General features: G+C 39.2%; 1 protein-coding gene across 10 annotated transcripts; it reads left to right on the forward strand.

Moving 5' to 3' along the window:
- The first annotated feature begins 131 nt into the window (after positions 1 to 131).
- Positions 132 to 22850, forward strand: LOC136013604 (interleukin-1 receptor type 1-like). 10 transcript variants are annotated; one of them, XM_065677720.1, is made up of 14 exons: positions 132 to 234; positions 1663 to 1744; positions 4387 to 4654; positions 5463 to 5529; positions 5973 to 6204; positions 7808 to 7997; positions 9065 to 9239; positions 10430 to 10495; positions 13236 to 13356; positions 15773 to 15960; positions 17412 to 17555; positions 18624 to 18788; positions 19667 to 20642; positions 21574 to 22850. In XM_065677720.1, exons 4-13 carry the CDS (start codon positions 5469 to 5471, stop codon positions 20041 to 20043), a joined length of 1719 nt encoding a protein of 572 aa, XP_065533792.1. In that variant the 5' UTR covers positions 132 to 234; positions 1663 to 1744; positions 4387 to 4654; positions 5463 to 5468; the 3' UTR covers positions 20044 to 20642; positions 21574 to 22850. The 10 variants fall into 10 exon arrangements, with proteins under 10 accessions (XP_065533792.1, XP_065533800.1, XP_065533798.1 ...); XM_065677728.1 differs by having other exon boundaries at positions 15815 to 15960; XM_065677726.1 differs by having other exon boundaries at positions 5976 to 6204.
- The last annotated feature ends 2417 nt before the right edge of the window (positions 22851 to 25267 follow it).

Here is a 25267-nt window from a genome sequence, read left to right on the forward strand (position 1 = left end):
CCTCGTTCCCCGCACCCCTTCAGCCCCCTCCGGCCGGCTGAGCCCCCCCAGCCACCATCAGCAGCCGCCCAGCACCCGAGCGCTGCCGGCGCGGCGCGGGCCGTTGGGCGGGGCGAGGCGCCGGCTGGGGCTCCGGCCGGCCGGGCTGGGGCGGGGCCTGCTGGCGGGCCGCTCGGTATGTGGCGGCGGTCGGGTTCGCTGGGTCGGCGCAGGGAGCGCTTGGAGCGCATGGAGGTGAGGAAGGGCAGCGGGTAGCGTCGGGACAGCCGCCTCGCTGCCTCCGGAGGCTCGGCTTCCAGGGCCGCCGGCGTGAACGGGAGGGGAGGCGGCGGCGGGGTGTCCGGCAGTGCCCGGGCAGCCAGGCTTTTCGTCCCGCCTCACCGCGGCCCGTTTGGCAGTGTGGGTAGCGGGCGGTGGCGAGGGGGACTGTCCATCGTCCCCAGGCCGGTCAGGGTGTCCGGTTGAAGGCAGGATCAACTCCTTGTCAGGTAGACTGAAGTGCTGGTAGTTCGCAAAAACCCCAAACCCGTGTTTTCTGTTAATTTCAGACGTGTTTTGACACGCGGTGTAGGGCTGCTGATTCGCTACCAAATAGCTTCCTTGGAAGTCACGTTTTTGGGTTTGCATTTCTGTTTCCTTGTTGTGTCTTGTGTTATACAAACAGGATAGGAAGTGTGGTATAAAAATGAGGACTAGGAGTGCTGAACCGTATTTTTTAAAGTACTTGTAACAGGAAGCAGGATAAAGCTTGGGATAAATTTTCTTGACCCAGTAAACCACTACAGAAAGTTGTTATTGCATAACCATAATAAAGCAGGGGCTCTTGTTCAGAATCGTAGAATAGAATCATAGAATACCAGGTGGGAAGGGACCTCAAGGATCATCTGGTCCAAGCTTTTAAACTGTTCATATGACAAGAGCAAGGCTTTGTGTGAAGGAGGTGCCTTCAGAAACAGCAGTACCAAACCTAGCGAGGAGCTCCTGATCCGGCAGTCCTGCACCTGTGCTGGTCACAACTGAGATGGTGGTTGGCAGCAGCATGTAGAGCCAGAGCTTGGTAGGAGCAAGCTATCCAAAGCTACTGAGATGGATGAAGGTTCTGGTTTGTTGCCAGCAGCAGTTCTTAAGTTTGAAGAATTTTCATCAAGAACTTGAACAAAATGCTAGATCTGTTTTGCTTTCCTTTGTAAATTCGGCAACAGCACACTCGTTTGACTTAGACTGTTGGTATGTGCCTGGATTCTCAAAAACCGGGTTGGAAGTACTAAATGAATGTGCTCACCTTTCATATAGGTTGTGAAATTGGGATGCTGTAAAAGCCAAGAGATTGGCATAAAACCCTTGTATAAAAATTGTTTTATAATGCAGAATCTTTAATTCAGATATTTTAAATTAATCCTTAAATAGCCATTACTTTTCCTTTTCCTTTTTTTTTTTTTTTTAATAGTGTTACTGATTTCCTTCCTTTGGGAGAAGTACACTTATTTTTTTAATACTTTGCATAATTGTGGGTTTGATATAGTTTTATCTGCATGAATCCTTCTTGTCATTTTAAATGCCTCTTAATTGTACTTCAAAAATGTTAGTGGAAAAGTAATAACTTACTTTGGACTTAAGTAAGAAATATTCCACACTAAATTCCACATTACTTCATATTGACAGGTAGCAGGGGGTGAAATGACATAGAAAAGTCTTCGAAGCGCTGACTGCGAAATGAGCTCCTTCCACTTCATGCCGAAAGGAGGTACTGTTTTGAATTGAACACTGAAAAGATCACTTTTTTTCAAGGTGATCTGAGTGCTGTCATTGCTTCCAGTTTGATATGAGGTTGAAGTGGGAGGATAAGTAGCTGTTCCCGGTACTAGAATCAACTGGTGTTGGTTGGTTATGAAGAGCTACAGGTATCTGTACAGTTATGTAGCGATATAGATGGTTTTTAATTCTCCTGTGCTTTGGTCAAAGTTGAGGCAGTACCTGTAACAAACATTTGTTTCAGATTCACCTTTAGAGCAGTGAACTTTGAGGCAAAGTTCAATTGGAATTTAGCTTATAAAGATTTAACTATTGCAGGCTTCTTTGCAAATATTCTCTTTGACTTCTGTCTTCATTTTGATGTAGCTTCAACATAATGTGTTGTATAATGGGTTTTCCATAAGGGTAATGCTTTTGTGTAATTGTGCAACTTGCAGGATAGTCTGGAAAAGAGCCATTTAAGGTCAAAAGTTTGTGGTTGTCACTTTGCTGTCAGAATACCACAGTGGATAACCAGATCCACTTTTAGAGGGTACTTCTGCATCGTTTCGTGTGGCTCAGGGTTCACACATGCCCCTGTGAAATCACAGAACCATAGAATGGTTTGGGTTGGAAGGGATCTGAAAGATCATCTAATTCCAACCCTCCTGCTATGATCAGGGACACAGAATGATTAGCTGCATTTTGTTTGAATGTTGAGTGTGTCAAGACCAGAAAGTTGGGTGGGACCTTGGGAAAGTGGTAGACTGGAAACAAGGTATAGGCTGTTAGAAATTTGATCTTGCTTTGCTGTTGTAGTTTAACCCTGGTAGGCAGCTTAACAGCTTACTCCTGTTGACTGCAGTAAGCACAAGGAACGAGGTGTGAGCTGTATGAATTGTTGTGGTAGGTTGAATCTTGATTTGGTGCTTGTACTTTGGAGCGCGTGGCCACACGTGTTTGGTTCTTCACATCCTCCTTACCCTGTTTCAATTAAGCTGTATTGAAGTGTTACTTAAAAAGTGAATTCAGTTCTGTTATATAGGTAGGCTACTAAATTGGGGCATTTTCCACTTCTGTGCTGTTATGTTATTTGCAAAGGTGGCAATGAGTTGCCTTTTAAGCACAATTTCTGTGGTGTTCTGTATGACTCAAAGGCTCAGGATCTGAGCCTTGCTGAAATGAGTCCACATAGACAGTGATCAATATTTAGAGCCACTTAAATTAACAGTGATGTGCTGATACACATTTGAGGGGCTTAGTTGCTTTCTGTGCTACTGTCTTCAGCATATTTTCATTGTGCCAGCCTCTCCAAGGATCTGTCATGTCCATGTATTTATAAGTTATTTACAAGTAAATTCTGCTGCATGCAGACTTAGGGACCTGGTATGTCTATAAACCTATTTTTTGTGGCATTTAAAGTTGGCAATGTACCTAGGGCAAGTAAAAGGGCAAGTTCTGAGAAGATAGGCATCCTTCAAAGAACAAAATGCCAGTATCCTAAATTAGGTCAACATGTTTCCTGCTTCTGTTTTCAAGATGTAATTTTAGACATTTGAAGGAGCAGTAGTAAGTTGTATTTTAACTGTGGGAAGATATATATTAGGAAAGTAACTTGGAAATCAAACCTTTTAATTTTCAGTAGCTTGAACCACAGACATGATCGGTGGTGCAGGCTTTTGTTTGTTGTTGGTTGTCTTTCCCCTCACCTATTTCTTAAAAGACTTCACATACATTTTTCCTTTGAGCCCAGCAAATTTTGAGCTCAAACAGTGTTCCAGACTAAGTGTGTAGGCAGTGTCATCAGTGAAATTGCCATTCTCTCTACATAAGTGAGATTTTTGAGCTTCTGTGGTTGTATCACAAGGCCACTTCATATTGCTGAGACTTGGATAGGAGGCACTACAAAGCTAAAGTTGTTAGGTATCTTAACAGGCATCTGCTTTTTACATCAGGTTTGCTGTTTTACATTTCTGGATTTTGGGTAGTGTTTCTGTGTATGGTCTGCTTAAGAAAAAGTGTAAAAGCCTTGTTTGCTCACTTGAAACTGCCTGACCAAAGCAGAAATGCTCTGTATGCTGTGAGGTATTGTAACTACAGATGCTAGAGGCTTTTTCTCTTTTTTTTTGGAGTTCTCAAGCTTTACTGCTGCAATATTTGATGGTGGTGTGTGTGTGTGAATTTTGAAAGAGTAGAACTTTTAAAAAGTTGAGCTTTAGCATACAATATTATAAAGATGTCCACCCATGGAAGACCAGTAATGGATGCAATATGTAAAGCTTAGCCTATTGGATTGCTTAGCTATTTTTCTGTTGCCCTTAATTTAAGTATTCTTTGTTTGCTTTTAGTGGTTAAGACTATCTTACAAAGTAGCTCCTTATGTCTGGTTTTGGTGTGTGCTTGACACCTGTGTAATTTTATGTTATTTTTGACAGAAACTCTATTTTCCAAAGCCCTGTGCTAGAATTCTTGGTCAAAACTGCAAGTTTTGTTGTTGCTCTTTTGTTTTGAGTCATCTCTCTAGTGTAGGCAGAGGGATGCTCTTGGTTTTATATTTAGGATGTCTGTGGAAGATTCGGGGTTGTATGGGTATGTTGCTGTCCAGATGATGTGTGTTGTAAAATCCATTTTTTAACTCTTCTTCACTCTTTACAGGTAAATTCAAACTCTAAGAATGGAGTGTCAGCTCATTTGCAAGTTAAAGGAAAACCACATACAAGGCAACTAAATAAAAACTATGGTATCAGTGCTTTGTCAGATGAACTGTGCAGAAGTACATACTTAGAAGCTGTTACACGAAAGTGTTGAACTCTGCTTTGTGTTTCTTTCCCTACTACCCCAACATATCTGCACATGAAATGCTTCAAAAGAAGGAGCTGGTGTGGCTTATTTGTCACTAAAGTGATCTACACTGGATATAAAAGTAAGTCAAGGCCATGAGTGTTTTTCAGGGAACAACATCTCTTCTTCCAGCCATTTCTAGCTGGGTAGAAGGCAAATATTAACTAGGACCTGTGCAATGAATGTTTTGCAATGGGCCACTTATGTGGGAAAACAGATTGCTTTAGGGTGGGAGGGAGCAGCATACAAAAGAGTCAGGAACTGAGGAAAGGCAAAACAGGTAAATGCAGACCTTAACTGATAAGGACCTGTCAGAAGGCAAAGGAGTTAAGTGTTTTCCAGGTGGCTGATAGCAGAAGGCTTTGGAAGGGCTCTGCTGATGTCTTCCCAAGAAAAAGTAGCCACATCTGAGAGAGGAGCAGGACTTGGTTGAGATTTGGATGTTTTGTGGAAGCCGTTTGCAGGCCATGAAGGCAATGAGTGTCTATTCAGTCACATCTTTGTTGGAGAAATCTGCAAAGAAGTCCTGAGATGTGAAGTGAAATTACAGTTCTCAAACGCTTTGTTTTGTGTCTGACCACAGCAATTCATATTAGCTGTGGTTTCCACACACTTAAGTGCCAGATCACACTGGACTTGTATCGTGCTTGTCTTCCTTCAAAGAGCTACAAGTTCATCTGCACTTAAAAGCAGTGTTTCCTGAACTGTACAAGAACATTTTGAAGAATGAAACCTTATGCGTCACTGGATATCTGTAGCTGTGTCTCTTGTAAACATGTGGAAAGAGGAGTAGATGACTAATGCTTCTTATTAAGAAGTAATGCAGGGTGCAGAGAACAGCACAGCTTGAACTCTCTTACTACACTAATGAAAAAAATTATTCTTTGCAGCAAAAGATGACATCTAGGTTTTTGCTTATTGGCCATCTCATTCTACTGATACCTCTGCTCAGTGCTGGTAAGTTAAATGCATTGTTGAAATTACCATTATAAAAAAGAATACCTGCAAGAGATGAGCAGTGTGTATTTAGGAGAAAAGAGCTACTGAGAGCAGCACAGTGGATTTGGGGTTTGGTGTTGCTTCAGCATATTGAATATATGCTGAGTGCCTCTTCTTGGGTTGAAGTTGGGGATGGAATGAACAAATCGACATAAATATTTTTAAATCAAGCCTCATAAATTTAGGGTACTCTAGCTTCTAACTGATTCCTATGAAGAAAGTCCAAAGAGATCGGTTTCCGGAACTTAAAGATAGCTGTTGAATGCCACCTTCAAGAGACATGTTGTAGCTCTAGTCCTGAAAGCAGTAGGACTCAGTTTCCTTTATAATTAATTATTAATATTTTTTAAAGTATATATATTAAAAGGATTGATACTTTTTTTCGTTTTCTTTTTCAATAGAAGAATGCATTATTTGTGATTACTTTGTACTTGTTGGAGAGCCTACAGCTATTAGTTGCCCGATATTTATATTGCCAGCCCTTCAATCTGATTACAGTCTGACGTGGTATAAAAATGGTAGTTCTACACCAGTGACTACAGAGAGATGGGCCAGGATCCATCAGCGAGAGGACTTGCTTTGGTTTATTCCTGCAACGCTGGAAGATTCTGGACTTTATGAATGTAATGTAAGGTAAGGAAGGGAGGAGGGAAACAGGCGGGTGCTAATACAGGTGTGATAATACATTTGTGGAACTTGAATGTATAGATTTTTTTGGTTTAGGTAGAGAGCTTAGATCTGTTAAAAGCACTGTTTTGACCATGTTTTTTGTTTCTGTGTGCTGCCTTTTTTTCTTTCCTTCCACACATGTAACACTGCAGAAATGGTTCATACAGAAGACTTTTTATCTTAAAGCAAGATAATATTAACAATGGTCTGTGTGGGTGGGTTGCTTTGTTTATAAGTTTTGGATGCAATATCACCACATACAGACTTTCTGAGGAGCATAGCAGCTTTCGGGGAATCCTTCTAGAAATGTTAAAGGCAGAAAACTATTCTTATATTTTGTTTTAAAACATTACCACATGTTCCTGATCAAAACTGAAAATGTATCTGAAGAGCAAAGCAATGTGCTAGACAGTTATGCGTACTGGTGTGCATACAGTTATACTGAAGGAGTTTGAGTTGTGAGTATAGTAACAGTGATCAGCAAAAACTTTGACTGTCTTAGGCCTTTGCACCTTCTTGCTCCAGAGTTGGTAATGAAGCTAAAATTGGAAGTCAGAAGAAATGTAATCCTTTCAAAGCTACCCAGTTAAATAATTTTGATTTAGTCTTTCCTGCTATTTCTAGTTACTCTAGCTATAAGATGTATTCCCGTGGACACCTCACATCCCTGGCCCGCATAAAGGTCAGCGGGACAAAAAACTTGGAAATTCAGTTGTGGTGTTTGTAGGCTACATTTTGTGCATCATTCACTTAAACCTTAATTACAGAGCTTGTCAAGGTGCAATATGTAAATACTATAGTATATAAATTAGTGTACTGAAGTTAATACCAGGACTGTCCAAACATGTTCACTCTTCTGGAAACTTCTCCCTTAGCATAGCATTGAGAAATAAAGAGTTGAGTGAAAAATTATTAGAGAGTATTCCTTTACTTCTGGCATCAGCTTCTGGTTTCTAGTGCCACTGGTCCTCTGCAGAGCTACTGTACTACAGGTTATTGTGAGCTCTTGCTGCAAAATTATATTTTTGCATTGATGTTGCACCTTGATGTGTATGTTATTCAAAAGCTCTGCTTCTCTTTTGCTAAGACTTACAGACTGTTTTTCTTGATACATCTCTCCAAGGAATGCTGAGATAAATCTGTCTTCTGTTCATTTGGCAGAGAATGTTCCAGTGCAGATATGTTTCAGGGTACCCTGCACTACTGTGTTTTCGCAAATGTAGCGCTGAAAATGGCAAGGGTAGGCTGGTGCTGGAGGCTCTGTAGAGCATCAGCTCTGAGGAATCCTTGCATCCCCTGTGGTGCTTCCAGAGGAGACCTTACTCTGCTCACAGCACAAAATCAGAGCTTATTTGCATGTCTTGATCTGGAACAGGGGGTGAGGAGCTGTGGGGGATGTTTAAGAGCTAGGGGCCATGCAGCAGGGGTGTTAGAGGCAAGGCTGGTGGAGATGTGGAAGTCTCTCTGAAAAATCCCTGACTTGCTGGAAACAAAGAGCCTTACTGCTAATGACTTGGTGGAAACAAGGAACCTTAATGATGTGACTTCTCTGCCATTCTCATTACAGGAGCCTTAACTACTCTAAGAAAAAAACTATAAATTTAGCAGTTTTTAAGAATGATAACAGATTGTGTTTTAATGGAAAAATGAGGTTTGAACAAAAAGTGACAAGCAGAAATACTGGAAAGATAATATGTCCTGATCTAGAACATTTTAAAGATGAAGACAATAATCAGCCTGAAGTACACTGGTATAAGGTATTGTGCATGTGTTTTTCATATATACAAAACACAAAATAGTCTATTTAAAATGTGTTATAAAATAACTGTGTAAAAGCAGCTTTTGGAAGGAAAGATTTAATTTCCTCTACAGTTTGAGTAAGGTATCTATCTTGCAAAAATACTGGGGAGTTGTAAGGAGGTATAGGAGGTATGTTAAAAATCCAGTTGTCCATTTTTGGATTGCAAGTTTTTTTCAGAGTCAAAAACATGTGTTTTGGCTTATTGATTTATGAAAATCTAGTTTATTCTTTGGTTACTTCTTGTAGATAATAAGTTTAAAAGCTTAGATAGTAAGTTTAAAAGCTTACATGTTTCTTTATATATAAGGCTCTGCATAATTAATTTCAGTTTTTCAGAATATTAGGCTTGTCCTATCTGGTGATCATGGTGTGGTATTATTATGCCTCTTGTTCTGTTTTTGCCAGAATACTCTGTAGACTATGCAAGCTTAGAAACACATATCTTGTGTTAAGGTAAAATTCTAAAGTAGCTTAATTCTGATGCTGGTCTTAAAGTAGATACCTGGGCCTGCACATGTAAAATAACCTTGGTGCTGCACCTGTACATCTTTTGAGATGAAATAATTCTCTACTGCTTATAGGTCAGGGAAGAGAGGTTTTCACTGCATTTGCACTGCCACAGAAACAGTAATACACCCGACAGCACGAGGCACTGTTACAGTAGTTCTCGTTCATCTTGGTAAACTGGCAATGCAGGCATGTATTTTCATAAACATGTGTAATAACTTCTGGTGCACTTGAGATATCTATCAAGCTATTAGATGAAGGCAGGGAACTAAAACACAGCATTTGAAAACTTACAGGACTGGCTGCAGTGATTTTTAGAAAGCGCAAATGCAACAAGGCATCATCAAACTTCGTGTTGGAGTGTAATGATACTTGGATAAGAACCCATATTGTGTCTTGCAGAAAAAGTAAATCAGTATTTGTCAAGTACTTTAATAATCAGTAGAGTTCAGTAACTTATTAAATATTATCAGGTTATTAGTTCCCTTAAATTACAGGTACTTTTGATATGTTTAGGAGTGTAAGCCTGGGTTTCTTGAAGACAAGAGACTTCTTTTGGCAGAGGGTGGAAATGCTGTCTTGATTCACAATGTAACTGTACAAGACAGAGGAAACTACACATGCCGTATGGTGTACACATACATGGGAAAGCAATATAATGTTTCAAGAACCATGAGTCTAGAGGTTAAAGGTGAGTGCATTGAGGTTACTCTCTTCTCTTTTGGCTCTGCTGTAAATATTTGTATGGAGGCATAAACTATTTGGCATGTTACTTTTCAGCTCTGTGAAGTTAGAGTTGTAATCACCTTCAGTTAATTTTTCCATGAATGGAAAATTGAAATGCAGTGGTGCATGTTAATTCTTGATGCATTTTGAGCATTGCTTCTGAGGAGGAATTGTCATGGAGCAATGAGAAATGCAGGGTTAGGAATGAGAATTAGGAGGAAGGAGTGATTACTAGGGGGGTTGAGTGGATGTGTATTTTTGCTAAAACAAATAATGCACTGTTAAATTAAATAAAAAGAGGAATTTTTTTTTTGAGACCATCACAGTAAAACACCTGCTTGTGGCTCTGTTGGTGAACTTGCTTACAAAGTTTAGTAGAATCTCGATTGATGGGAAAGGAGATGTGACAAGCTGTATAAATATTGTAAAGTTAATAAATCTTCCTCTGGAAAGGATTGGCTTTACTTGTTGGCACTTGGTTGTGCTCTTCTGCACACAGGGCTCAGAACCGGCTGCCTTACTGTTCCAGTACTGTCATATATTGCTGTGATCATTGTGATTGAGTCTTTCTCGGTAGCATTGCTGATGACCTTGCCAGTACCATGATAGTATCCTATCAGAAAAGTTAGTGGGATGCAAGGTGTTAATTTTTTAGATAAAATCCAAATTCTGACTTTATATAGGTAATACGAGAACAGTGAGTTACTAGCAGTGAGTCTATACATCATGCAGCCGAGTTTAAGTGTGTGCTTGTTTACTCTTTTACTTAAACAGATATTTACCTGGTCTAGAAGTTTGTTGATACAATCCCTCTTCTTTTTCCATCTGTCTGACAAAGCTAATCATATGTTTTTGTTTTGTTTTCAGTTTTTTTGTATTACTTTGATATCACCTATCAGTAAATCTGAATTTTTTTAAAGAAGTATTTTTAAGATAAGCTAAAGCCTTTTGTTAATTTGGAAGCTAAAATAGAATAATTTGGGTAGAGTACAGCAAATCTCATGAGATACTTCTGTTGTAAATTTGAAAGTGGTAGTAAGTATGGAGCTACAATAGTACCAGACAATAAAATAAAACCATTGTAAAGCTATCAGTTGAAGTAAGTTGTGGAAGATTTCTTGCCTGAAGATTTATTTTTCTCTTTGTTTCTGTTAGAAAGACCACTGCAGATGAGGCCAAAGTTTATTTATCCAAAGAATAATACAATTGAAGTAGAACTTGGTAAGTAGTGACTATTTGTCATTAACATTCAGTGAAACCAATAAGCCACTGGTCTGTCAGAAATAACACATGAACAGTTCCACTGACTTCAGCAAGACTGGGAGATAGGCATGTGGATTGAGAATATCTGGAAGACAGATAATAGAGTATGATTCCTGCAAGTAACTGGGGGGTGAGGGAGGAGGTGGCACACAGACACAACATGATGACTGTGGGCCTAAGATTGGAGTCTCTTGACCAGCAGTGTTGGGTAGGATGCATTTATGTATTTATTTTATTCTTGCCATCTGTCCTTTGTACCACTTCCCAGTGTCCATGTCTTGACATATCTTCAGTATCCATGGAAATATGGTTACACATATATAACATGTTAGGATAGTTACCAGTTAATCAGTTCAGTAGTTTTTCCTCCTCTGTTTCCTGTCTCCTTTCCCTCTCCACAACTTGGATTTTATTCCTCTTTCTAGAGTATTGAAAGCTTTCTGATCTTCTGTGAAACAGTAACCTGCTAGTTGATGGATATCCCACGTATTGTTTATCATAGAAATTATTTAAATAAGAGATTCTAGATATAAGGACTAACTTATTTCCAGTGAGGTCAGCCAGGCAGTGCAGCAGGCTGCCCAGAGAAGATGTGCAGTCTCTGTCCTTGGAGGTTTCGGAACCCGACTGGATAAATCTTTGAATAGTCTGGTCTGTTCTCAGAGCTGGTCCTGCTTTGAGCTGGAAATTGGAATGGAGACTGCCCAAAGTCCCTTCCAACCTCAGTTACTCTATGTGATTCTGTGGGCCAAGTGTATGGTAGGCAAGTCTTTCTAAGCAAACCCATAAATGTTTAAATTGCACCATATATTGGACAGAGTTGTGTTCTACTGATGTAGTCCAGAAGAATGATGTTTGGAGCTGCTTGAACTATAATGGTTTTTTTTCCTCATTGTGCACTAAGGGGGAACTGTTTTGAACAAAGTATTTGATTAGAAAGGGTATTAGCTGATTTTGGAGAAGTGTGATTTGTTATTTACTAGAATTTCCTAATGCAGCATCTAAGTTATCATGTAACCTTTTGAGGAAGGATTATAAACAATTGGGTAACTAGAGAAGTTCTGAGGAAAGGTTGCTTTGGGTTTCTGGCTCCACATAGGAACCAAAGCAGTCACACATGAAACTGAAAGGAGACATAATGGCTCCACCCACAAAGTTGGGTTTATTGTGGCTACTGAACAAACCCACAAAGTGGGTTTACTGTGGGCTAGTGAACAACTACAAACAGTTCTCTACTACAGGGGATCCTTTAAAGGAAGTTGGTGAAGGTTTTTGGTTTGATAGGGTTTTTGTTTGTTCTATTTTCTTTTCTTTAGAAAGGGCACTGCCATTCAAAAGTATTCTCTGTTCTGTACCTTTAATGTGACTTCCATTATTTAATGAAAAAAAAAAAAAAATCTTTGCTCCCATTAAATGCCTGGCTGTGGGGCAGAACCTGGAAACACCTGCATGAACCTAGAAACATTTGTACGCTTTTTGAATGAGAAATTGCAGGAGAAGGCTGTGTAGCTACTTACAGTACATTCATGAATGTATGGAAATGGAGGGCATGGAACATTTGAGGGTTTTTCTTCCTTCCCAAGAGCTGTAAAATGCATTAAACCCCATCTTTAGAAAAATTGATTATTGTGAGGGGAGAGATGGGGAAGCATCTGTGGTTTCTATGTGAACTCTTGTTCAGGTAACTGCTTTGCGTGTGAGCTAAAGGTTTATTCCATACTTTTGATAGACACCATTCCTTGGTGGAAGCATCTAGATCTGATGTGGTTCTAGGAAACGAAACACCGAGATCTTTACATAGATCTGAGAGCCCACCTTCTCCTATCAAATCATGACTTCCATGGGTAAAATACAGAAGGAAAGGACTCCAAGAAAGCTGCTTAACTTTGAGGTACATTGGCAATAAATATATTCTGCAACTTGGCTTGCTTTCTTAATACTGAAGTATTCTATAAGATCTGGACTCTTGGTGGCAAAGGAGTGACAGGTGAGCTTATTCTGGGAGCAAAGTGTGAGAGTATTCAGAAACCATCCCAGTGGACAGTGTTGGCCAAAAGACTCTGATCTGGAGTAAAGATGTGTGTGTTCGTGAACATGGGATTCAGCTGCAGGATATAGTTATCTACACGAGTATCCGCATATGAGTTAGGGTCCTTAAGTCAAGCTGGTATCAATGGGGGCTCAATTCAGTTGCCTACACATAGATATCTAGTGCTGGTTTGAGTGGTCTGGCTATTCTAGCAGGACAAGTTTCTTGAAGATCTGAAGTCCTATCTGCCAGCTCCATACAGATGTCTTAGATGCTGGAGAGCATCTCAGATGTCACCACACTGTGTACATGCAACTGATTTGAGCTCTGGAGATCTTTCAGTGGAGTCTGGAGAGCCATTCAGTTGATAAGGTCCAGGTGTGTCTACTTGTATCTAAGTGGACTTGAGCAAAGCTGAACTCTGTTGCTAGCTTAGACATCTAGCTTATGTGTAGATGTGAACATTTAGACACCTACATTTAGGGTGGAGTTTAAATCCAGATCGGAGGCACCCAGGTGTGGATTACAAATGGATGAGTTTTAAGGACTCTGCTTTTCATAAGGTAAGTGGTTTTTTCCATATCCCTCCTTTTCAAAGCTGTTCCCCAATCTCTTGATCCTGCTTCTGTTACAAGACCTTCAGTTGCCATATTTGAATGTTTTTTGTAGGTTCTCATGTAGTTATGGAATGTAATGTATCAAGTGGCATAAATGGCTTGATTCCATTCTGGCAAGTTGACAATGAGGATGTTGATATCTTTGATAGCACCTACAGGGAACAGTATTATGAGTAAGTATAATACCTTGAACTGTAAATGCATTTGTAGGTGAAGTAAATGCAGTAATTGGCAGTGAATTCACTGTAAAGTTGACCGCATTTGACTAGATGCCAGTAGTTATTGAAAAACTAATTAGAAGTCTACATTAAGTACATAATATTCATATTGCTTGGGATAAAAAAAAAACCCAAACCATTTTATTATAAATACTGATGTATCAGGTATAAATGTAATAAAGCAATCATACGTAGGCTTTTATAATGCTGTTGTGAAACATGATTTTGTAAGGCTTATTTAGGCATCTGTTCTTATGCAATCTTTTTTTGCTAATAGATTAAAGCCTACCTTCTGGTGTTAATATGGGAAGGATTGGTTGTTCCAAACAAAAATCACTTGACTTATTTTTATTTGTGAAGCTGGTCCTTTTCTAAGGACAGACACAGCTGCTAATCCTCAAGACCACAAAGCAGGAACTCTTGTTGCAGGACATTTAGGTTTTGGTGGGGTTTTTTTGTTTGTGTTCAGGAAAATTAAACATGATTGAAGCTGATAAAACCAGCAATTCTTTTGAGGATTTTTCTCAGTCAGTGACTGGTCTATTGACAGCATAGTGTGAATGTACTGTTTGCTTTCTCGTTTTATCAGTCACTGCTGTTAAATACAACCCTTAAAATATAGTATGAAAAGAAAGAAATAGAAATTCTCAGCTGATCAGCTCACAGTCATGCAGAAGCATTGCTATCTCCACCAAATGCCATCATCAATGCAAAATAAGAGAATCAGCTTTCATACTGCTTTCAAAACTATCTTTTTTCATTGATCTCTATCTGGCTTCCAGAAGGAATCTTAGTTCTCCTTTGTCCCAAAGTTCCCTTAGAGTGAATTATTAATTTCATTATAGATCTGTCTGCTTGGTTGTTTGCTTATAAATATAGGACCCCAGCTTGTGGTCTCTTAAGGTATAACTAAGTCAATTTTTCTTTAGGGCATGAAGTTTCTCAGCTTCAGCAGTTAAGACATGTGCAGCTCTGTGTAGCTGTTTTAAAGTTGTAGTAACTGCAGCTTCTCCTGAAGCCAGCTTGATGCTGCTATTAAACACTTCCTGAAAAGTATTTAATATGTTACACTCAAAGCAATTCTCCCTTAAGATTTTTTTTTTTTCTTGCTTGGAGGTGATTTCCAGTACTCATCACTATCCTGCCTGATAATTTTTTTCACGTCAGAGGTAGAGATGTGCAAAATATGTCCTGTGCAAGTTCTAATTAGGATTAATAGTGCAAAGCAAGTTATCCAGTATCAGAGAAATTAACCTAATTGCAATAATAATGTTTTATTTCAAAAAATAGTAGCAATTTCTCAGCAATTAATTTTGTGGAGCATTTGCTGGTAGCAAACCACAGTGTAGGCATGGCCAACATTACGGACTTGAGGCTTACACCTGGGAGGTAACTCTTTGCTTGGAGGAAACTTAAAGCTGACATGGATAAGTCTGAACATGTTGTAAAATGGGGATGTTTGTATTGGCATCCCATGACAGAAGTTTCTGGCCATTATTTAAGTAATAGAAACTGGTTCTTCAGGATGTTCTGCAACATGAGTTTTCCTCCTTGAGTGTATAAGGTGATGTCACTTCAGTATATAGAATAGGATGCTAGTTTATAGGTACCTTCCTACTGCAGTTCCTCCACACCTTACACTTGTAAGTCTTAGAGCAGGATGGTATTTAGCATGATATCATGTTGTATCTCCAGCCTTCTTATTGCCATTTGGTCCATGGTCACTCAGCTTTTGTGAATTCTTTGAATCATTATGTCCCAAGTTGGTTGACACCATTGGCTGTGGACCATATGGGCTTGGGAAGTCTATTTGTATAGAAAGATCTCTGCTTTATCATCAGTACAAAGAATCCTGGCACTTTTATTACTAGTTATCACTGGTTTGAATAGTCTTACATTCACAGAATCACTTAGGTTGGAAGGAACCTCTTGAGACTGTCTAGTCCAACCCCCCTGCTCAGTCAGGGTCAGATAGAGCAGGTTGCTCGGTTGTCTGTCCAGCTGGGTCTTGAATATGTCCACAGTTGGAGACTTTACTACTTCTCTGGCCACCCTGTTCCAGTGTTTGACCATCCTGACAGTAAAAAAAAGAAGTTCAGATGGAATTTGAGATGGGAAAGTGTTTCATTGCCTCTTCTCCATTGCCTCATCTGCGTAACTGCTAATGATACACTCTGTCCCACTCAGCAATAAGGGCCAGTAACCTAATATGTATGGAAAATGCCAAGTCACCTCTGGTCATGAAGTTGTTTGTTTCAGGGGTGATATTTACTGTGCTTCACTGGCTTCTTAGGTTTATAGAGGTAAAAAATGAATGGTCTTGTAATAGTGGATGGATGAATCTTTCACATATTAACCAATGATATTTCAGTTTCTCTACAGATGTTTACTTTTTACCATTTTTTAATGACAGAGAGGGGATGCCTCATGGCCTTGCTGTATCTGGAGCAAAATTTAACATTTCAGAAGTGAAAGTAAAGGATTATGCACATAAATTTTTCTGTCACTTCATGTATGGTTCTGAACAATTTACAGCCTACATTAAATTGGAAAGCCCAGGTAAGAGATCTAATCTTGATAATACGGTTGTCAAGGATGATCTTGGTTTGACAACACCCTACTTAGAGCTAAAACTGTATGATGTACTGTGGTGCAAAGTGGGCCATGCAGCTCATTACCTTTCTTAGTGAAACTTTTGTTGTATTATTAGCAAAATTAAGGAGAACACTTTTGTTTAGTCTTTTCTCATTCAGTGTTTTAGGAAACATTATTGAAACACTCCAATCTATTTGAAACAAGTATCAGACCTCAGTGGAATACTGTGCTTCATTTTACACACTTGTACTTAAAGAAGTGTGTGATTTGGAGGATATTGTGCTTCTAGGAGAGCAGTGAAAATGGCCAGTTCTCTGAAAAGCTGGGAAGGGAGACAAGACTAAATGTGGACTGTCAAAAGGCCATGAATGTATATTTGGACCTGGTTGTGCTGTCCTTCGGTAACAAATAATAGGCTTCAGATCGCCAGGAGAAAGGAAAAGAAATAATAATCTACTTATGTAGTAGGAGAAACTCTTAACAAGAATAATAATGAAGAAGTGAAATAGTTTGCTTGGAAAGGTTATGGACTTTCCATTACTGAATGCGTGTGCTGTGTTATCACTTTATAGATAAGCTCATGCATATTGATTTGGGAGCATCCTGCCACTTGTTGGAGAATGTGTCTTGTGCCCAGTTGTGTGCTCAGACACAAGGATAAGTTTGACCTATTGGTAGCTAGCAGGACATTTTCTTTTTAGTAGGTGAACTTAAAGGTAAAGTAGGCTTTGAAAACTCAAATGCAGGGCTGAAGAAAAATAGCCTCTGGTCTGTTGAGCTTCAGTTGAGTTGGTTTTGTCAGCTGTGAGCTTGTGAGTTTGACAGAAGTTATTCTCAAACTTGCCTTTAACTGGCCACATTGTAAACAAGTAATTGACTAAAAAGTGGATCTGAGCTTTAGCTTGTTACATAACTAAGTTCTTCATAAAGATTATCAGGGTAGGATTTAACCTCACAAATCATTTAATATGCATGAACTAAAAAATGCAGTTTGTGAGGAGTGATTTTTTTAGGACAGAAAATTAGTAAATTCAATGACAGATCTTCGAAGAGGCTAGAGAGAGCTGGGGAGAACAGCATGGTCAGGAATCACCTTCCCACCTTTGACTTTCTTGCTTCCTGACTGATAAGACTTTATACAAGAATTCTCACTACTGCTGCCCTAGTCTATATGTCAATATTTTCATGTTTCAGCAGAAGAGTAGCCTCATTTGTCACATTGCTAAAGTAACTCTTCTCTGAAATGGAATAGTAGGGTTTTTGAATATTTGCAGAAAGGAATACATGAAAACCTTCCAGTCCTATTTATTCATTCCTTGGTTAAAAAATATTTTAATGGCTAAACAATTTTGCCTCTCTGGTTCTAGTGTATAACTGTGTGTTGTTTTCTCTCTTCTCATTCCACCCTACTGCAGCTCGGAACATTCAAGGTTACTTAATTGGAGGAGGAGTTTCTTTAGTATTTTTAGTTTTTTTTACTCTCTGTATCTACAAGATCTTCAAAATTGATATTGTGCTTTGGTATCGGGACTCCTGCCATCTTTTCCTGGGTAAAAAAGGTATGTTTGTGTAACAGTACCCTGTATTGTAACAAGGCTCCACATTCCCTTGCAAAGCAATGAGCTAACCTCATGGAGTGTGATCGGACTTCCTTGGGATTTTTGAAAGGATAACATGTTTTTAGGATGTTTAGAATTAGTTCAGAAAACAAAAGCATCTGCAGGGGGAAAAATCAGCAACTTTCCAGGAATGCAGAAATATCATTCCTTTCTCCGAAGACATGTTTCAGTGGTTTGAATGGTGCTCTGATAGCAGTTGTTTAGATTTCTTTTAATTACTCTTCTTACAGAAAGGAGTAATACAGTGGAATTGTTGAGTGTTTCTTACTTTCACTAGATGAACCAGGACAAATTTCACCTGCTTTCATTTTCTATTTGAAGGCACTTCCAATTATTTTACTTCCTGTAAATTCCTGTCATTCAGGAGAATGTTGCTAGGGGAGCTGTCTGTGAGACTATGGTAAATTGTGGGTCATTTCCTGACGTCTCAGAGGGGATACCTGGCTAGAGAAAGAGAAGGTATTTTCTAGAGGTATTGAGATTCCGTTATATTTCTTTGAAGTCTTTTAAATTTGGTCTTTCTGAAAAGTTTGTTTCAGAATACCTAATACCATTCAGACCTTGAGTTTTGCCAAATACTTTGGTTTTTGTTTTCATGTCTAAGTGGTTGCTGTGCTTTGAAACTCCAGGTTACAAAAATTACCTTTGAGTTATATGGCAGCTGTAATATTAAGTATTCAGTTGTATTACTAGAACCCCTATTTCCCAAATAATTTAGTCATAACATTTTTTAAATTTGGAGTTAAAAAAGGATATTAAAACCTACTTCATTTTGCATGTCTCCTTTGCCTATTCAGATCCAGCATACTGAATTCTAGAAGGCCTGATTCTACAAATATTTCAGGCTTAGTATAATTATATATGCTTAGGTAACAGCAGGATTATGACCTAAAACAAGGATTCCAGTGGGGAAAAAAGCACAGAGTTTAGATATTTTTGTTTGTTTGCTTGCTTGCTTTTGTGTCTTTAGAATCCATTCTCATATTACTTCTGTTGCTTGCTCTTTAGTTTCAGATGGGAAGATCTATGATGCTTATGTTGTGTATCCAAAAAACAGAGAGAGCTGCTTGTATTCATCAGATATTTTTGCTCTGAAGATACTACCAGAGGTCTTAGAAAGACAGTGTGGGTATAACCTCTTCATATTTGGGAGGGATGATTTACCAGGAGAAGGTAAGTTACCTGAAGACAAATTAAACTCGAGTTTTTTCTCATTGGCAGCTGCAAATACAACTCAGAAGCAGACAATCAGTCAGATGTGATTCTAAAAATCAGCCACCATCAAATGAGCTATTTTCCTATTTTCTCTGCTGAACAATGAGAAATACAGCACTAGGTGCTTCTATGAAGCCTGTTTATCTTTGCCTTTCCCCTGATATTGTTTGTCACTTCCAGGTTTTTTTAGTGTCTGGCTAGCCTAGACATCTGGAGATGAGTTTTATCTAGGCCTATGGTTTTGAAACTTGTTTTTTTTGCTGTTGCACCTGTGATGATGATAAAATGACATTAGCAAATCAAGTAGTTGGTCGTTGGTAGCTTTCCTCTGTTTATGCAAAACAAGAATATGCAAATGCATGCTGATGGGGTCAGATTGTGTTGCATTGGCCAAATTTCTACTTGTTGGCTAACACAATGTAACTGCTTGCATGCTCTTACTCTATCCCTATTTGTGAGGTAAAGTGTGTTGGCTCAAATATTGTAGAATCACAGAATTGTTTGGGTTGGAAATTACCTTAAAGATCATCTAGTTCCAAGCCCCTGCCATGAGCAGAAGCACCCACCTTCCACTAGACCAGATTGCTCAAGGCCCTGTCCAGCCTGGCCTTGAACACTGCCAAGGGTGGGGCAGCCACAGCTTCTCTGGGCAACCTGTTTAGTGCCTCGCTATCCTCGTAGTGAAGAATTTTTCCCTGATATCTAGTTTAAATCTACCCTCTTTCAGTTTAAAGCCGTTCCCCCTTGTCCTGTCAAACAGTGAAACAACTGCAACAAACTAGTAACAAAATATAGAAATATAAACCCTTCATTTTGTACAACCTTCTCCTCTACAGCTGTGATCAGCATCGCTGATGAAAAAATTCATCAAAGTAGAAGAGTGATAATTGTTTTAGTACCAGAACCCTCCTGTTACAGTATTCTAGAAGATGTATCTGAAAAGCAGTTAGCCATGTATAATGCTCTTATCCAAGATGGCATTAAAGTAATTCTCATTGAACTGGAAAAAATACAGGATTATGCAACCATGCCAGAATCCATCAAGTACGTTAAGCAAAAGCATGGGGCCATCCGATGGAAAGGGGACTTCTCAGAAAGGTCTCACTCGGCAAGTACCAAATTCTGGAAGAAAGTGCGCTACCACATGCCGTCCAGAAAAAATGGATCTTCATCAGGACTGCATTTGTTACCAAAAGACTTTAATTCTCCCTAAATAACAAAAGAAGAATGACACTTACTGACTAATTGCATTCACATGGTTGGTGATGGATTGATTGAAGATCACGTTTATCTGTTTTGTGCAGACAATCTTATCCAGATTTTTTGGACCGAAGGTACTACAACTTCATCTACAGATGTGAATCATTTTTTAATTCTGTCCAGAACAACAGAATGCTTTGAAATGCCACCAGTAGCACAGAGGTGACATGGATATCACATAGGAAGTACATGAAGCCTTTCCCAAGAATTGCACTGTGATTTGCTGGAAAATTTTTGTTATTAAAAATGAAAGGGGAGAAAAACTATCACCACCCCCCCCCAAAAAAAAAAAACAACCAAAAAGCAAACAACAAACAACCTTATGTTTTATTACAGTTAAAGTTTGAATATGAAGAGAACTGTATTAATTACAACTATGATATTATGTAATGGGGATGGTTGATGCCAGTAAGTGGTTTTCTTCCATTTTTTTTTTTTAATGAAAGGACACAAAACTTCTTTGTTAGAAGTTTGTTACTTGTCTTACTCAGTTTGCCGAAAGATAAATCCCTCTGTGTTACTGCATCAGTGTGTTACCATCCAAGAGAAAAGGTAAGAGACAAGCCCAGCCCCCTCAAAGTGCTATTGAACTCTTCCCTGATCTTGTTGACATTGTAAAGAACTGTACCATTTTTAGTCACTTGTCCCATGCAGGCAGCATAAAAATATCACTTTAATGCTGTATTGAGTCAAAAAACTACTCTCTAGACGATTTCACACTGACACCCCTTCCTCCCCTCCCCCACAATTAAATGGCTTAATATATTTGTTCTTATTTTACCCAAATGGAACAATTAGCTTAATGCTACAGACTGTCTCGTGGGGAGTATAGGATGGTTGACTTCATCTGCCTTACCTTAAGGACCAGATCAAGGGGCTCCATGGCACCCAGTTCTTGCAGGTTGCTCTTTCTGAAGGAGAGCAGTTTTTCTCTCCTGTTCCTAGCCAGGGAGTTGACTCCAGCATTTATCCACTCTGACAGCTGAAGCTGGCTGAATTAGCTACAGTGGCAGAAACCATTCTTTTCCTTGGTATAGTTTTCTCCCAGATTAGTGAGTTTATCTGGTTCCTGGGGGGTTCAGGGTGATATGGGAGAAGAAGAGGGGTGGTAGGACCATGTATTTTGGCTCCAGCTGTGTTTAGAAAATAGAGCTAAAATTATGTTGTTGCTTAGTACTCTTGAAGGTGAAAGAGATGCCCTGTGTTGCCCCCTGCAGCTGCTTGTTTTTCTTCTTTCCCTCTGCCCTGATATAAGGAATCTGAGATGACCATGTACTGAATTTGGCTGGGGCTAGTTGAAGTGGGACTGGAGCTGCAGCTTCCAAAGAGCTTTTTGGGAAAGGAAGTTGTTAAAACTTAGTGTGCATGTCTAACTAGTGATGTACTTTCAGTTCTTTTTTTGGGGGGGAGGGAATTGATTGATTTTTAAACAGATTTGTTTTGTTCTTTTTTCTTTTAATGTGGCCTATCTTTTTCCATACAGCTCCCTTGTCTTGGAACAACCAACTTACTATTGTGTCAAACTCCATCACTTGCCAGCCTGTCCTTGAAGGCTGTTGCTAATACAGTATTGGGCAGAATTTTTTTTTGAGTTGATCCTGTGATATCCCCACTTTTTCACCTGAAAAAAACCCCACCATATTCTACATCCTTCAGAATTTGTCTATTCATTTTGTCACTGCAATGTTGGCCATTTCTTCTTCATGGCTCAAGCATTTATCATCTTATGCTTCCATTCTCAACCAAACAAGACTGAAAGTGTGAGGTGCCATCCCCTGGAAGAACTGTTTAGTGAATGTGGGATGGTGTGACCCTCATGTTCTGCCTGATAAGTGGCAAAACCAGTGGAAATAGATTCCTCACACACCTAAAGTGATTTGGTTACCTTGGTGTATGCTGGAAAACTTGAAACTCTGCTTCTGAGAGACAGTGCCTTCTGAGCTTTGTGAATTGAGTGTGTGTTTGTCAAGAATGGAATAAGAATCTCTTCATTTCAGGATAGGAGGAGGAAATATGCGTTTGAAACATGAGACTTTCAAACTGCCATGGTACTGGAGTGTTTTACTGCTGAATGTCATGTATGTATATGCAAGCACATGCTTGTATTCTGGTCTCATTCGGTATTTTGGTCAAGATGGGAGCGTCAAGCGTGGATCAGTTCTGGTCATGAAATGCCACGTTCACATAGCTGTCGCACACAGCTTTTAAATCTGGTGTGTGTTCTGTGACAGCCTGTTGTAAGGTAAAGGGCGTGAAGGTACATCTAAAGTTACTGAGATCCATCTGAGCAAGGCTAATAGTTTCAGTTATCAGTGATAAAAGAACTTGGTAGGACAGAAGCTGTATGGTTTGCTCACAGACCTCTCCTGTAAGCAGATGCCTATATCAAATGTGAAGACTAGACCCTAGAAGTACGGTATTTGTACTCTGAGATCTAGGGTATAATACTAACTTTACACTTCCACGTTGACAGCTCACACTACACAGGCCAGCCGACAGAGTTCCAGCAACCTTGGGCTTCCTGAATTCTTTTTGCTGACTGGAATAAACTGAATGAAAAACTGCTACTTGTTATCCCTACTTTTAGGGATATGGAAGTTATTTTACTGAGCCAAAACACTGATTTTTAAAAAAATACTTGTTCCTTTTGATATATTTATACAAATGATGTTAAAGTTTTCATGTGTCATGTAAAGGCAATTTGAAGAAAGGTGATTTTTTAAATTCAATAAAAGCACTACATATTTCTTTCCTACAGCACTGCTGGGTTTGTTTGTTGGTGTTTTTTTTTTCCTTATTCCTTCACTAAATAACAGCAAGCAGGACCCTGGCTGAGAGGGAGCTGCCAGCCTATGTTGTGTCCTGATAGGTAGTGAAATGTCTCATTGTCAAATAAACTTTAGCTTAATTAGGTACAGAAGTAGAAGCCAAATGCCTGTGATGACAGGGAGCCAGGCCAGAGCCCATCCGTGTGAGAAGCTGCTTTGGTTTGTTCTTGCAGGTACAGACTAGGGAACCTGTGCAGATGTCACTCAGGAAGGAATGTCTCTTACCCTCTGATTTGGATTTTGTTCTTAAATACAAGAAAACAAACCAAACCAACCAAAAAATAAAAAAACTTCAGTTACCTACAATGAGCAAAGTGGAAAATAAGAAAGTTTTCAGAGATGTGTTAATGTGAAAGGAATTTTATTGTTACCAGCACAGTTACTTTCTGCATTCCTGAGAAATAATCTTACAGATTTTGAATTAGGTTATTTACTTGTATTATCTGTCCTTGTTTAAATAATTAATTGTTATTGCATTTAGAAATGTAATCTGCTTAGAGAAATAAGGCTTCTTAGTTTGAGAGAGGATGTTGTACTAACTGATATGACACTAAAAAGAACGGAGGGAATTAGTTATACAAACTCACATATAATTGCATGGGAAAACAATATAAAATTTATATAAAATTCATTAGTCTACTTGTCAGTCTTTTGTGTAATAAAGACTGATTGTGCGATTCTATGTTGGGTTTTTTTTTCTATAAGAAAGCCTGTTTGGCGCAGTGCCTGGGTGCCTCTGTTGAGTACCTATCCACAAAAAGCCTTGCTCACAGTTAATTACTTGTGGGTATACTACTTCCATAAAAACATTTAATATTCATAATCTTGGATCTCTGTTTTCAGTGTGTTTTGTAGATACTTGAGTGACTTTCAAGTACCTGAGATGATAAAACACGTCTTTACCGCTGTGATCTCAGAACAGAGCCATTTTCCTGGCACCAACTTCATTGCTTTCATTTTACATGCAAGATTCTTTTCCTGATGGATGCTGCTTCTCTGCAGTGAAGCTCAACAACACCGATGAGCAGATACAAGGCTATAACCATTGCTTTGTGTGATATACTGGCCATGTTGCAGTGTACATTGCTTCAAAATGACTAAGTTATTAAAATAGTGAGCACTTCCCTAGTTAGCAACAACAGTTACCCTAATTAGTGTAACTGAGAACAATTTATGTGTTCATTGAAGTTATCATCTTGTGCCATGAAGCTTAAAATAGAGATGGTAGGAAAATACACAATGAAGGGCTTGAAAATTCTGTTAGGTTTTGATTTGCCTTGCTCAGTTTGCAGATGAGAAAGAGATGTGATGAATACGTATTGCACCTAAAACCTAAGACTGTGGCTACAAACCACATAGGTTAGCCCTAAATATGCTTCCGGATATCTTAGAGACATGGTATGACTGTAGTCTCTTTTCACGTACAATGGATGATTTACCAGGAGCAGGTAAAACACAAGATTACTAAACTCTATCGTTTCCTTTACAGAAGTAGCAATTTTGTTTGCTTGTCATTGTCACTTGGCCTACAAAAATAAAGATCAGGGCAAGCGTTGCCCTGATTTTCACAGGTTCAGTCAGTTGGCATGGATGCATGTTTCAAGAGACTTTATTTCAGGCTAACTGCTGTCAGGTACTGTTGATGACATGCCCAAGTAGTTGGAGCTTGTCTTCAAGTTTTACCTCATCTGAAAGGAACCTGTTCGCTCGGCTACAGGACTGTTTGGTGATACAAAACATGGGGGGTGGGGTTGAGCAGGAGATCAGCTTTAAAAGCGGTATCATGATCCAAAGAAAAATGCTGGTGCAGCCACATGCCCGAAGAAGATGGATATAGGTGTAAAGGGAAAGTTAACAATACTGTAAATTGGGGAAGCCAAGTCATCTTGAAAGCTGGAACAAAACTGCTAGAGGATGCAGAAAAACAGGAGGCTCGTGGTAATAAAAGGCAGTGGTCTAAATTCATCCCAGGCAACTTCCATCCCATCCCTAGCTAAGTCAATGGTCTTACTCTGATTTCCTTCTATGCATAAGCCAAAATGATTGAATTATTTATTGTAGGTAATGTTCTTCTACATTGCTTGTGTCATGTTTATCAAAAAAATTTAACAGATGCATGCCACCATCCAATGGAAAAAGGGCTTCACAGTGATACCTTCTTTAGCAAATACATTTTGGGAAAAGTAATATACTAAACACTACTCCCAAGACTTTGCTCCAGCTCCCTTCTAAGATGTCTCTTCATTTGTATAGAAATAGCCTTTTTTGAGCACCTCAGCTGCAGACAGATAAGCCACATCATGACCACGGCTTTGCTGCAATCATTTTCATAGATGGCACTGATGTATA

The sequence above is a fragment of the Lathamus discolor genome, chromosome 4 (assembly GCF_037157495.1).
Source record: "Lathamus discolor isolate bLatDis1 chromosome 4, bLatDis1.hap1, whole genome shotgun sequence".
NCBI classification, from domain to species: domain Eukaryota; kingdom Metazoa; phylum Chordata; class Aves; order Psittaciformes; family Psittacidae; genus Lathamus; species Lathamus discolor.